We start from the raw sequence: 12,337 nt of genomic DNA, 5'->3' as shown, positions 1-12,337 counted from the left end.
GTTTAGAACTAGTGCACTAGTGTCACCAAAGAAATTTAAGTTAAGATTTTATAGTTAAAAAACTTTTCGGTGCAATCATCATTATCAACGGGCCCGATTCGAAGAATGAAATACGATAGCGATAAGTTCTCGTTTAGATAAGTTCTCATTTAAATATCGTGTATGTCGTGTAATTGACAGAATCAGCTCTATTCGGGAAACCAATGTTACTTTGACGTTAGAAATATCGTAGATAGATCTTATTGGGATCACAGCGGAATCGAAATAAACGTCGACTTTGACATGTCGTTTAGTTATCGATCTTTTAAAGATCTTTCCAAGATCTTAAACGTGTCTTAATCATTCTTCGAATCGGGCCGTAATTCAACATAAAGAATTATTGAAAGCACCTTTTTAATTGGCGAAGCCCAAATTACATTATCAAGCAATTTACAGTTGTTTACTATAATTGTCGTCTTACAGTATCCATTATGCAAACACAGCAGCCAGAGCTTTACTATGCAGCTATATGATTGCATATATAATTTATATAATAATTTCAGCGGCATCAGCTTTACGAAGTGTCGCGGTCACGACGCTATCTCAGCGGCCAGTCGCGCGTGACCGCTCATCTCGTTACCACCCTGCCCGCCCTGCCCGCGCCCCGCCCGCCCTAGGGTTCCCTGCCATTGTGAGACTCTCAAATTGAATGCTATTGTAAACTGATTGAAAAAGGTTCGATGATAACAACCCTAACCTAACCCGTGTAGTGAATAAGAGTTATGCATTAAATATATTCTACATCAGTTAATTAAAATAGCACGCTTTATTCATTCAATTCCATTAAATATAGGACAGAACATAACCCCCCACGGCAACGCCCTATACCTTATCTAAACTATGGACAGTGGTGGTGGTGAATTCTTTAATCCGTTTATTCATCAAAACGCTAAAGCAAATAGTCACCTATTTACTTGATAACTCCAAAACTTTTTCGGCAGCTGGATCCAATATTTTATAATAAGAATTCTTTATGATTCGTTTCGATGATTCAGTAAGGAAGACTTCCGAGGATAGGTATAAGTGGAAGAATAGAATGGAGGCCCAGCAGTGATAGAACAATATAAATAAATAAAAGGTTTATAAAACCAAAAGTTAGCTAACAAGTTATTTGATGACATGGGGTGGTTTACTTTCGTAATTTGTAAGTCCTCAGAGGCTATATCCTGTGACCCCGCCTACTTCTCACCTCTCACCGAGTCACCGCATTATAAATTTAGCTTAATTATCGACACTGCGGGTCGACTGTGTTTAATGTTTGCAGAGGTTAATTAGGCCGCTTGTTTGCTTAGGGTGCTGTAGAGAGTACCTAAAGATTTCGTAAAGCCCATAAAACATTAGTAAGGTTTCGGTCTGAACGGTGTTAAAAAGATGTTGACTCACCGTTTACGTAGCAAAATGTATACAATAATGCATGCGTAAGACACGCCATAACACCGTCCAAAATTCTTTACTGAAAATACCTAAGTTTAAACTATATGTATACTTCGTATCTTTAGGTATTTAAATAAAAGTAAACAAACAATTTGTACGTTTTTGGGTAAGTATAACATTTATTTGTTAACCAATGAAATACAAAACGCCTGGATCTATCACTGAACGACCTGGCTTTAACCCACATTATTTGATCATGTAAGGTTTTCATCTACCCTCAAATGGCTCTTTAAGCTTATGTTTACTTTTATTTAAATACCTAAAGATACAGAGTTTAGTAAGAAAGGCATCGAATCAACGTAATCTTTTACCTCTACATTGTCTTGGTTGGTGACGTTCATAGAAAATCTGTAACAAAATGATTCTCATGAGGTGTCGTTCGATTGCTACAAGTCTAAAGTTTTGATTGTTAACACTGTAAACGATGTCTCCGTCAAAGTTTTAATCCCCGTAAGAAGTGTGCACTCCGTAAGTTAAGCGCAGACAGGAGCAAGTTTCAGTACTCCAAAGCATTAAGTTTTCACGCCGAGACCCGCTCTCACGCGCGCCGCGTGAATCTCTTCGTTTGCAGCGTGGAGCGAACACCTCTGCCGCAGACTTGGCATCAATAGATAACACAGTGCACACCTACTTTAAGTGGTATGAAAATAATTGCACACCGGAGTTATCGTAAGAAGCGCAGTCATGTAATACTTGAGATGTGGCGAGATATATCGTCCATGTTATCATTTTCAGTCGGATGGAGAAAATAAATAGTTCCATACATTCCAACTCTTCGCTCGCTCATATCTCGTTTCGGTTAGCCTCCATTGGTACAATTATGAACTATTGAATCTGGTAATGATTTATTGACTAGATCAGAACCTATGAGGCGCTCTACATAATAAATAGATTGTCGCTGCAGTTTATATTTAAATCTAGCTTGTTTCTGAAGGCAATGCGTGGAATAAATCGCATTTAGGTATATAATCTCGCTGGCCCACCAATTTATTGAACGACCAATATTGCCTATTTTGATTAATTTTATGTATCGTGTTTTTTATATATAGAGGAACTGATATGTTTCTACTTATTTATAGGTAAGCAGTACACAATGGGAGCGTAGCAAGCACTCTATATACTCCTCTAAAATAATCGCCTGTCCTCAGTGGCGGATTAACCGAACAGCAGAAAAAGCATATGCTAAGGGCCCCGCGCCTAAGGGGGGCCCCGCGCTCCGACCCTGACCATGCGATTTCGGCACGTGGAACAGGCCAAGTTCAAGTAGAACTCGCACTCCGCGGATCCTGTATTATCACATTATATTTACAATGTATTTGTTTCGTAAGTCAGTAACAATATTGATCAATTATTATTATTTGTTATTATCCTGTAAATTTTTCTTTATGACGATACGAAATTTAAATAATTTTTAGGCTTACGCAAAGACCAAGAGCAGAGTTTAGCATAAACCCGAAGGTGCAGAGTGTCTCAAAACTTTTGTGCATGGCTAAGCTGCAGGAAACAGCAGAGCTCGGAAACGAACAAAAGAAGATACTGTGTTAAAAAACAAACATATTAGTGAAAAGCAAGGAAGGATGATTTATTTATTATTTCAAATAACATGATGATGATAACATCAACAATGATGATCAGCTTTGAACCCGTAGTAGGCCAAAGGACGCGCTCCTCTACGGCTGGCCGGGCGCCCGAAATATGCAGAGTTGCTGCAAAGCCGTTATAAAAAGAAAACAGCGGGGCCCCTATGCAGGCAGGGCTTTGCATTCGTGTAGGCCGGATGTAAAGCCCTGCATAGGGCCCGATACCCAAAGTATCCCAGCAAGTCGTACTTTCGAGCAAGAACTAAGGCCGAGCAGCAGGCGAGCCGAAATCTAAAAATTCGCATACTAGGGAAAAAATCGGTGACAATACAATATTATCGAGGATGATGATGAAAACCGAAGGTAAGGAGGAAACCTATGTAAAAGATAGGAAATGTGATAAGATAACACATCTTCATTAAGTTTAGGCTTTTTGAAAATGGCAAAAAAAGAAACAAATAAAAAATCGGAATTCCTTAAAATAAATAAATAAGAAAAATACTCCGGATTTTAAATGACGTCATATACCTATAAGGAGTCCGTCAAGGATGTGTTTTATCCCCAAGTCTTTTCAACTTATATTCTGAAAGTATCTTCTCAGAAGCCTTTGATGGGGTCGATATAGGAATTAAATGTAATACGAAATATATTAATAATTTAAGATATGCAGACGACACCGTCCTGCTAGCAAATAGTGCTGAAGAATTACAACATTTATTAAACCGTTTAAATTCGAAAATAAATCATTACAAGTTGAAAATTAACATTAGCAAAACAAAATTTATGGTAGTAAGCAAATCTAATACAACTCCACACGTTTTAAGAATAGATAATACACCAATAGAGAAGGTAGAAAGTATAGGTATTTGGGCTGCTGGCTGAACGAGGACTGGGACATGGAGCAGGAAATACGTGTCAGGGTAGAGATTGCGCGAAACGCCTTTATAAAAATGCAGTCTATATACACTAATAAGGATATCAACCTAAGACTTCGTTGGGGACTTGTAAAGTGCTATGTACTATCAGTGCTCTTCTACGGCTGCGAAACTTGGACTCTGAATAAAGCGATGGAAAAGGAAATAGACGCATTCGAAATGTGGCTATATAGGCGCATGCTAAAAATATCCTGGACCGATAGAGTTACGAATGTGGAAGTACTAAAAAGAATGGAGAAAAAGTTGGAGGTTTTGGTTACGGTGAAAAAAAGGAAAATATCTTATTTTGGACATATATACAGAAATGACAAATATAATATACTACAACTAATATTGGAAGGAAAAATTGATGGCAAGAGGGGAAGGGGAAGAAGGAGGTTCATCTGGCTTGACAATATTAAGAAATGGACGAACGTGAATAACGCAGCCATACTGGCAAGAATGGCCAAGAGCAGAAGAGAGATGGCAAAGGTGGTCGCCGACGTCCGTTAGGGCATGGCAAATAAAGAAGAAGATATACCTATAGTTCGTGTCATCCACGAAGACGCGCCCCGCCCTTCTTCCTAATCGCTTCTAGTACAAATCTGCAACTTTTTGCCAATGTAGTATAGTTATGTCTACTAATTAATGTGTATAGACAGAACTACTATAGTAGTAAAAGGTTGCATACCACACTTGTAGGTACTATAGTTTTCTATAGTTTTCATTGAAAGTATATATTAAGCTTTAATTTTTTCTTTCGGAGCGATTATTTCCGAAAATAATAAATTTATAAAAAAAAGGTTTTGAAGACCGTTACTCGTTTTGAAAGACCTTATCCAACCATACGCCACACTGTAGGGTCAAAGCAAAAAAAAATTAAGAAAAAACATTTTGTATGGGAGGTACCCAAATTTTTTTTATAAGTAGTTTTTATTTTACCGTACTGTCGCAATGCATAATTTATGTATCCATGCCAAATTACAGCTATCTAGCACTAACGATCACGGAACAAACCCTCGGACAGACATGGCGAAACTATAAGCATACACTGCATAACATGTTACAAACTAATCGAGAACTAGTCAAAAAAAATTAAGACATCGTAAAAATGTTGTGATGGTACTGAATTCTCGGGGTGCGAGTCCGACTCGCACTTAATCTTTTTTTTTTTTCAAACTAGGGGGCCCCGCGAGCTATTGTGCTAGGGGCCCCGCGCCTTCTTAATCCGCCCCTGCCTGTCCTGGTCTACTTCTAGTTTTATCGCCTCAATAACCGTACCTCCATGTGCAGCATCTGTTCACTTTGAATCTGTCGCCAGTGCTCACGCTTATCTGAGTGTCTGGCTGCATTTGCACAAGTTTGCAGTTGGCATTTCTGCCTTGGATTAAAAACTCTCGTCAACTCGCATCGACGCTTAGCAGTTTAGACAAAAGAAAGTTGCGCGTTTATTTTCCTTATTTCTAGCCACGAAGTTAACGTGTTGAGAAATTACGATTTTGTTCGGTGCTGACATTATTTATTTCTGTGTCATCGCAGGTTGCTGTTTATAAATTGTTTTGTTTCTGATCGGTATAAAGCTACTTATTCTATCATAAATATCTGCGATAATATATTTATCGCAGATATTTTATAATATATAATATATTGCGATAATATATTTTTAATACAGTTGCACAAAAAGCTATTTTACGTAGCTGTTTAGCGTGCGGAAAGTTGGATTTCGCGAACTACTGCTTTTTACTTTTCCACGTGTTCCAATTCATGACTACTTATTGATGAGTGTTAATGTTAGTTTCCTTTAAAAGTCTTAAACGACATAAAAACCTACTGTTAATGTAAAAATAATAATTTTAAGCATATTTCATATATTATTACTTCTCTCTTCATCATTATAACACGTTTATTTTTTAATATTGAATATTGAACAACAGTTCTTAATAAGTTGTCTGAATGGAACGGAATAGCTGCCGAAACGCCTGTCAAAGCAGAGGCGTTTTTTCTCACCGCAAGAATGTTTTAAGTTTCCAAAGGCAACATTCGATATTGTTTTCATACAATTTAAATATACGATACACAAATAATCGTAAATAACGATACTTAGGTAATAATAGCAATTTTATATTTACAATTGTTTCTCTCTTATAGTACATGCATAAAAAAGTACGTGTGGTTTTTCTTATTTTTTCGCAACTGTATTAAAAAACGTCGTTCGCTACACGTCCGGAAATTTCATTCTTCAGCACTAGCATCGAAATGTACTATTATCGCAGAAAGTATAGGTACGAAATTACATATTGGATACGGTTATTTCGCAATATCACTGACGTTGTTTGCATAAATCTTTAATTGCTACTTTTATATTTCAGGTATTTCATAACAATATTAACAATCTTATGCGCATAGTTATCAATTCTTAGCGCCTAAAGCGTGACTAGAATATAATTCGTATACACGCTGGCGTAAGACGAGATTACCTCTACGTGCACATACAAGATATTTTGTTTGCAATCTAATCTTGGCTTCGTAACACTATAACCAGCCATAGGGTTAAAAATAATCCCTCGTCTGGAGCTTAGGGCGCCACGGTACGGAGACACCTCTTTAACCTGCATTGGAAATTCTTATCTTCTAAGCGCTTGAAAATTGAACCTTATTTCGAAGGCGGGAAAGTCGTATTGTAGTAGCCAAGGTAATGTGGAATCGATTAGACTTTAATGTTTACGAAGTGGATTTGTATCGGAGGTGTAATCTCGCCCCTTACTTACGCCGCGTCACGCCCTATCACAGATCTCCTTGTATGATAATTTTATCTGGAGAAGCGCAAATAAAAATGCTGAACTGTGGTCATATTGTTATTCTTAAGCATATTCATGAAACCCTTATTGGTGTGAGAGGCAAGCAAGTTTTTTTTCAGAACCTGACTTGTTAAGTGTTTTATATTGCTGGCAGGAGTAGGAGACCGACATTATTGTGAGCTTATGTACTTAAGTACTTACCTATCTACGAAAATGAACTTCCGCGTAACCAGATATAATGTAAAATTTTATAATCTCTTTAAGAGGAAAAGTCATTTTATAACGTAAATTTAAATCATAATTGCCCAAAAGCTTTGCATATCATAACCTTTTCCGGAATATTAAATCTACGGAACTCAATTGCCATAAATATTGCAGCTATCGGATTTACATTGTATACGACTGGGAACGTTAAGGTTTAAAAGGCATTCCAGTAGTATATTTTACATGACAAGTTGCAAGGCATCTTCGCATGCATAGCGAGTAGTTTGCATGGCAAGCACGCGGCGGGCCGGCCGGCGCCGGCGTCTATCTTCTATCTTGTTTTATTCGCGTATCGCACGTCGTCAGGCCAAGAGGCCAGCTTCCCATTGCTTACAAAGACAAGCCACCACCACAGACACATCTGAATTTAGAGTCCGATGTCTATTACCTCTGATTAAACTATATGGCCACGGAAATTTCTATGCAAATTCTAAACTTGACGGCTAATAACGACTACTACTACTGAAGAGTCCCTACGCGTAATTATAGAATCCATTTACACTGTTCCATCTGATTGTTTGATTCGCCTGCACTAGGCAAGCAATGCAATGCGACCAGGTCAGGACATTTCTCGCCGCCGCGACGGCCGGACACCGCGCGGCGCGAGCGCAAGGTCGCTGGGTGCTGTCCTATCTCCGGCGCCAGCTCTCTCCGACTGGTCTCCAATCTCCATGCTAATTGCATACGTCTCCGATATCTAATTAAGCTCACATTACTCGGTCCCGCCTTCCTATCAACATCTACAAATCAAAGACATATTCTTGTGCTTTCGTCTGCCGTCTGGCGTCACAAGACTCCAGCGGCCTTATCATTTGCGTCAAGCCTATTTAGAGCACTTTAGACTTGCGATAATTGTAACCAGAATAGACCCTATACTTACTCGTATCAGTTCAGTAAAACATTGTTATAGCTAGAATTGTGATGTTGTCGCGTAAAATATTGGCTTGCGAATATCGGAATTGCCTTTTATGTAATATCTGTTCGTGAATGGATTATAGATAATGAAACAAGTGTTCGCTGTATCTTATTACAGGGGCGTCGCGGTATTACATTCCTGCATGTTTTGTGGTTTATGTTGTTGTAATATTTTAACGGCAATCGCCTGCTAAATGTATGTAAGAAATACCTGTTTGGCCCTGGCTCTATATAAGAACCAGTGTTATAAGCATAACCGTCGCCAGTCACTTCGCACAAGATCATTATCAGTCTCATTGATAAAATGCGTCGACAGGCAAAGGGGTACAAAAAGAGGATCAGATCTTGACTTCCGCCACCAGAGAACGTCATTCTTCCCTAATGCAACATAGACAGGTACCCCTACTCGAAAGCATTCAATGATTCAAGATAAGGTGCGGTAAGACTATCACTGGGACAAGACAAACACTTGTATGGAATCCTCATACTGTTTGTCTTGCCACGAGCAAAATAAACTATGTTCGTCTTACCCCACCTTACCTTAGATCTTTCATCAGTCGTTCATCTTCCTTCAACACTTTTTCCTAATTTAACTTCAACATTAGTCTAACATGCTCAAAGCTGGTTATGACCATACTTTGCGTGTTGCAAGTGTGAATGAATGGTTATTATTTCGTAATTCATTAATTTACTGGCCGTAAGCTTGCAGCAGCCGCAAGTTTCAACCTTATAAGGGTTTATTGCGTGCTTGGCAGACAACACAAATATTTATCTCAGGCACCATTAGGCACGAGTCATTATTTTTACCTACCTACTAAGACGGATACGTGGCTTTTAATTCGTGTTTACATTAAGGTGGAGCCCTCTGTAAACATCGTTTAAATAATTAAAACTGTAACATCAAATGCCTCAAATAGAAATAGGTGCATTCCTGCTCTTCTGCTGTTTTGCTCTGAACAACTTTTTAGCGCACTGAGAACTATGTTTTACATTAATAAAATCCGTCATTTTTGCATCACCATTTTATTGTGTCGGTGACCATGTCAACGGCGACCAACAAAAACTTTACAGTATCCGTAATTCCGAAAAGAAAATGGAACAATATGAAGGACGAAAATGTAATGGGATGAAGAATGTCGGTTGCGGGTTCCGATATTGAACTGGATAAAGTAAAACGGCTCCAAAGCTTGAAGCATCGGAATGACGGGTTTGACATCCCTCGGCCGACAGGCTAGAACGGTAAATCGGGTAAATCTGTCATGAATCGCATACGCGCGTGACCGGCGTGCCGTCGGGGAGATTACCCGGGTACCCTCGCCGACATACTTCACTAACCATTCGTGAACCTTTTTGCCACGAAATAAGGTCTACTTATAATGAGTTGAGTGTATTGCCGTTGCCATATGTGCACCCTCGACAAGTGGCGACGTCGGATTCTCATTACATTCACGTTCATTGCATTATTTCATTCCATTAGGGGATGCTATCGCTCTTCGTTGGGTTTTTATACGCGGTTAAACGAAGGTTTAGGAAGCCGATTGATCGAACAACATTATTTTGAGATTAAGAGAAGCTTATTACATCCCTTTAAACCACGATACGCCCGTGTTGAGTAAGATGACATTAGAACAATAAGGGCCACTTGCACCATCCAGGGTTAGCAAGTTAGTACTCGGGATTAACCGGTTAAACCCGGAGTTACCACTACAATTTTACCCTGTGTTAACGGTTAACTCCGAGTTAGTGGATAATCCTAGATAGTGCAAGTAGCACTAAGCGGTCCCAGACCAATCAATAACGATTGACTTTGACGTATTAACGTTTGTTTAATCAAATGCATGTGTTGAGTTAGCGTTGCAATTGAAATCAACTGCCCTTCCAATGGGACAATGGCATACATTATTTATCAGGTCACAGCGTTGTCTTCATTATTATGACAAGAAAATACCTTACACTTGCGTTAACTTTCGTTCACTTATACCTTTCCTATTCTTAAGAGGGAAGAATAGCTTTTAGAATCTAATTTTTCAACGCTAATTTTTCTATGAAATTCCATTTCAGGAGAAATCGGTTTCCACTATCTAAATCTTAACAAATCACTTTTATTTTGCATAATATATTCCAGATATATTGGTTTCGCTTTAAAAAAAATTGTTTTGCAAATTTTGAAAACAAGGAAAACCTATAAAGCTAGTTTTTCATTGTGTCAATAAAATACTAAAAAAATCATGGAGAATGGAAAACATTTTGAAGTGGAAAGCCGTTTTCTCTTTTTCCCTGGACGATTACGTGGCCCGTGGTGGTATACTTCCCGCTTAAATTCATAGGTATATAACACTGAAATTAAAAATTCTTTAAGGTAATCTTGGAACAGTAAGTAGCTGTATAGGAAAGTGGATTCTTATAAGTTAGGGCCGATTGTACATACAACAAAATGAAATTGTACTTATAACTCTTTTGGTTCAAAAAGCCTCTCGAGACGATATACTTAGGTGCACACGGATCTCATATTTTTCGCATTATTTTAGATTTTCGATAATAATAATAGTTACTCTAGGTTTCGTAAGATAAGACCCGTAGGTACATACTAGCTATTCATCTATTTTATATCTATTGCTAATCATTTACTGTTTATGTCATAATATTGACCGAGCTATAAACGGTCTGGGAGGTCTGATGATCCGTCGTTATTCCGATTCCGATATTTATGTAGCTTACCGACGCCGCGTTCAAACACAATGTATGTTTATGGCGGAGTTAACCGATGATTATGCAATGAATAATATAACAGTTTATTTGAAATTTAGAAGAAATACAGCTTTTTAGGTTTTGACGATCCATGGGTGGGATCATCATCGATCGTCTTATGCTATTTAAGTACCTACTTTTGTATTGGGTCGTGCAAACTCCAAATATTTACATATGTACTATGTATTTTATTTTGTGTTTTTTCTATTTTGTAAAACTGACTTTGATCGAGTTTCTAGAAGGTGGTACTAGTATTCCATTGTGCTAATTTTTAATAAAATATTCAGCAATTCCTTAATTATTTTCAAGTTTCCCGTTTCAATACCTTCCATTTCTACCAAAGCTAATTTTACAAACAGATAAAACATCAAACAGTAAAAATCAAACATTATGACTGAAAGTTTTAATAAAACTCTGTTCATGAAACTAGTTGGCTGCAATACGCAAAGCATTTTGCAGTTTATAAGTCTCAATGTTCCACTTTGTTCCTTGAATCCACTTGAATTTCTACTTAAATGAAAATGGATTTCGTCTATGAGGTTGGCAATCTCCCCGATCTCCGCTTTAAAGAGGGTGGCGGAGAAATGGCGCAATCCAAGTGATTTTTAAGCCCTATTTACACCCTGGAGTCATATAGTCAATCCCTTCGCTTCTCCGACTGCGGATTGCTATTGCAGTGTTAATCCCAATGGAGGATAATTTGCCAAGGCAAACTGAAAAATATTACCGTATTTCAAGATTTTCTTTACCTATCGGGTTCCTAGGGTGCAATACAAAATATTTGTTAGCTTGCCCCTTTCTAATGGCAGGGAGTTTAAAACCGAGGACATTCTATTGGAAGTTTTATTATTTATTTATTTATCTCTACAATTTGCATCGTCAAACTAGCCATTGGAAACGGCTTTCTAGAATATTTGGAACTTTAGAGGTTGTTAATCGATCAAGACCTTTTGATTCCGAATATTATTTTCCATCTCAATACATACCTACTTGATAAATGCAATTGTAGGAATTATAATTTCGGTTTAAATAAATCTCATTTAAAACATTTTTATTTACATCATTCAAGCATTGGTAGGTCGTAAAGGGGAATCTCAGCAAATCGCAAATTCACGTTCCTCAAGCATGTCACTGTCAGGCAAACGCGGTCGTGAGTGCTGCTCGAGCATCGGCGGTGGAGTGGCTGTCACGTCACCCTGATGGATCCAGCACTTCGTACAGGGTGGGGTGACAAAAAGAGCCAACGACGAGTATAATGATAATGAAAATGCTTGCATTATCTATCTGCATCTTGATGCTGGATTTTACTGTTTGAAAGTCCAGACTTTCAGACAGAAAAAAAAGAAAAACATAGTCACAATTAGAAATCGAGAAATATAATTATTTTCGTTAATACCGTCAGCGTCAATAGTAGCGGATGAAACAACAGAACAAAGGTATCTGCTACCCTCGTATACTTTTACAAATACAGATAATATATATCTCGACGACTGCGACGCATAGTCTGTTACTCTACTGTTGATGCTGACTGTACTATGAATAGGTTCGAAAACTTATTATATTGTTTTTATGAGTTTATACTCGTATAGTGTTGTTATTCTAAATAATATTAATTTATGATGAAAGCAAAATTACATCAATTAAT

The 12,337-nt window shown here is 37.9% G+C and overlaps 1 protein-coding gene across 3 annotated transcripts in view; it reads left to right on the top strand.

Moving 5' to 3' along the window:
- Nucleotides 1-12,337, top strand: part of LOC133523440 (breast cancer anti-estrogen resistance protein 1) — a 108,764-nt gene that overhangs the window by 67,574 nt on the left and 28,853 nt on the right. Inside the window, exon 1 of one of the 3 annotated variants that reach the window (XM_061859022.1) lies at nt 8,032-8,340. The exons of the other annotated variants lie outside the window; for them this stretch is intronic. Within the exon in view, the coding sequence (XP_061715006.1) occupies nt 8,326-8,340 (15 nt within the window). The 5' untranslated portion in view covers nt 8,032-8,325. Of the gene's footprint in view, nt 1-8,031; nt 8,341-12,337 lie in introns of those variants that run through there. 3 annotated transcript variants of the gene reach the window in all.

Source organism: Cydia pomonella, chromosome 12 (assembly GCF_033807575.1).
Source record: "Cydia pomonella isolate Wapato2018A chromosome 12, ilCydPomo1, whole genome shotgun sequence".
Lineage (NCBI taxonomy): Eukaryota > Metazoa > Arthropoda > Insecta > Lepidoptera > Tortricidae > Cydia > Cydia pomonella.
This window is presented reverse-complemented; position numbering and strand designations above follow the sequence as displayed.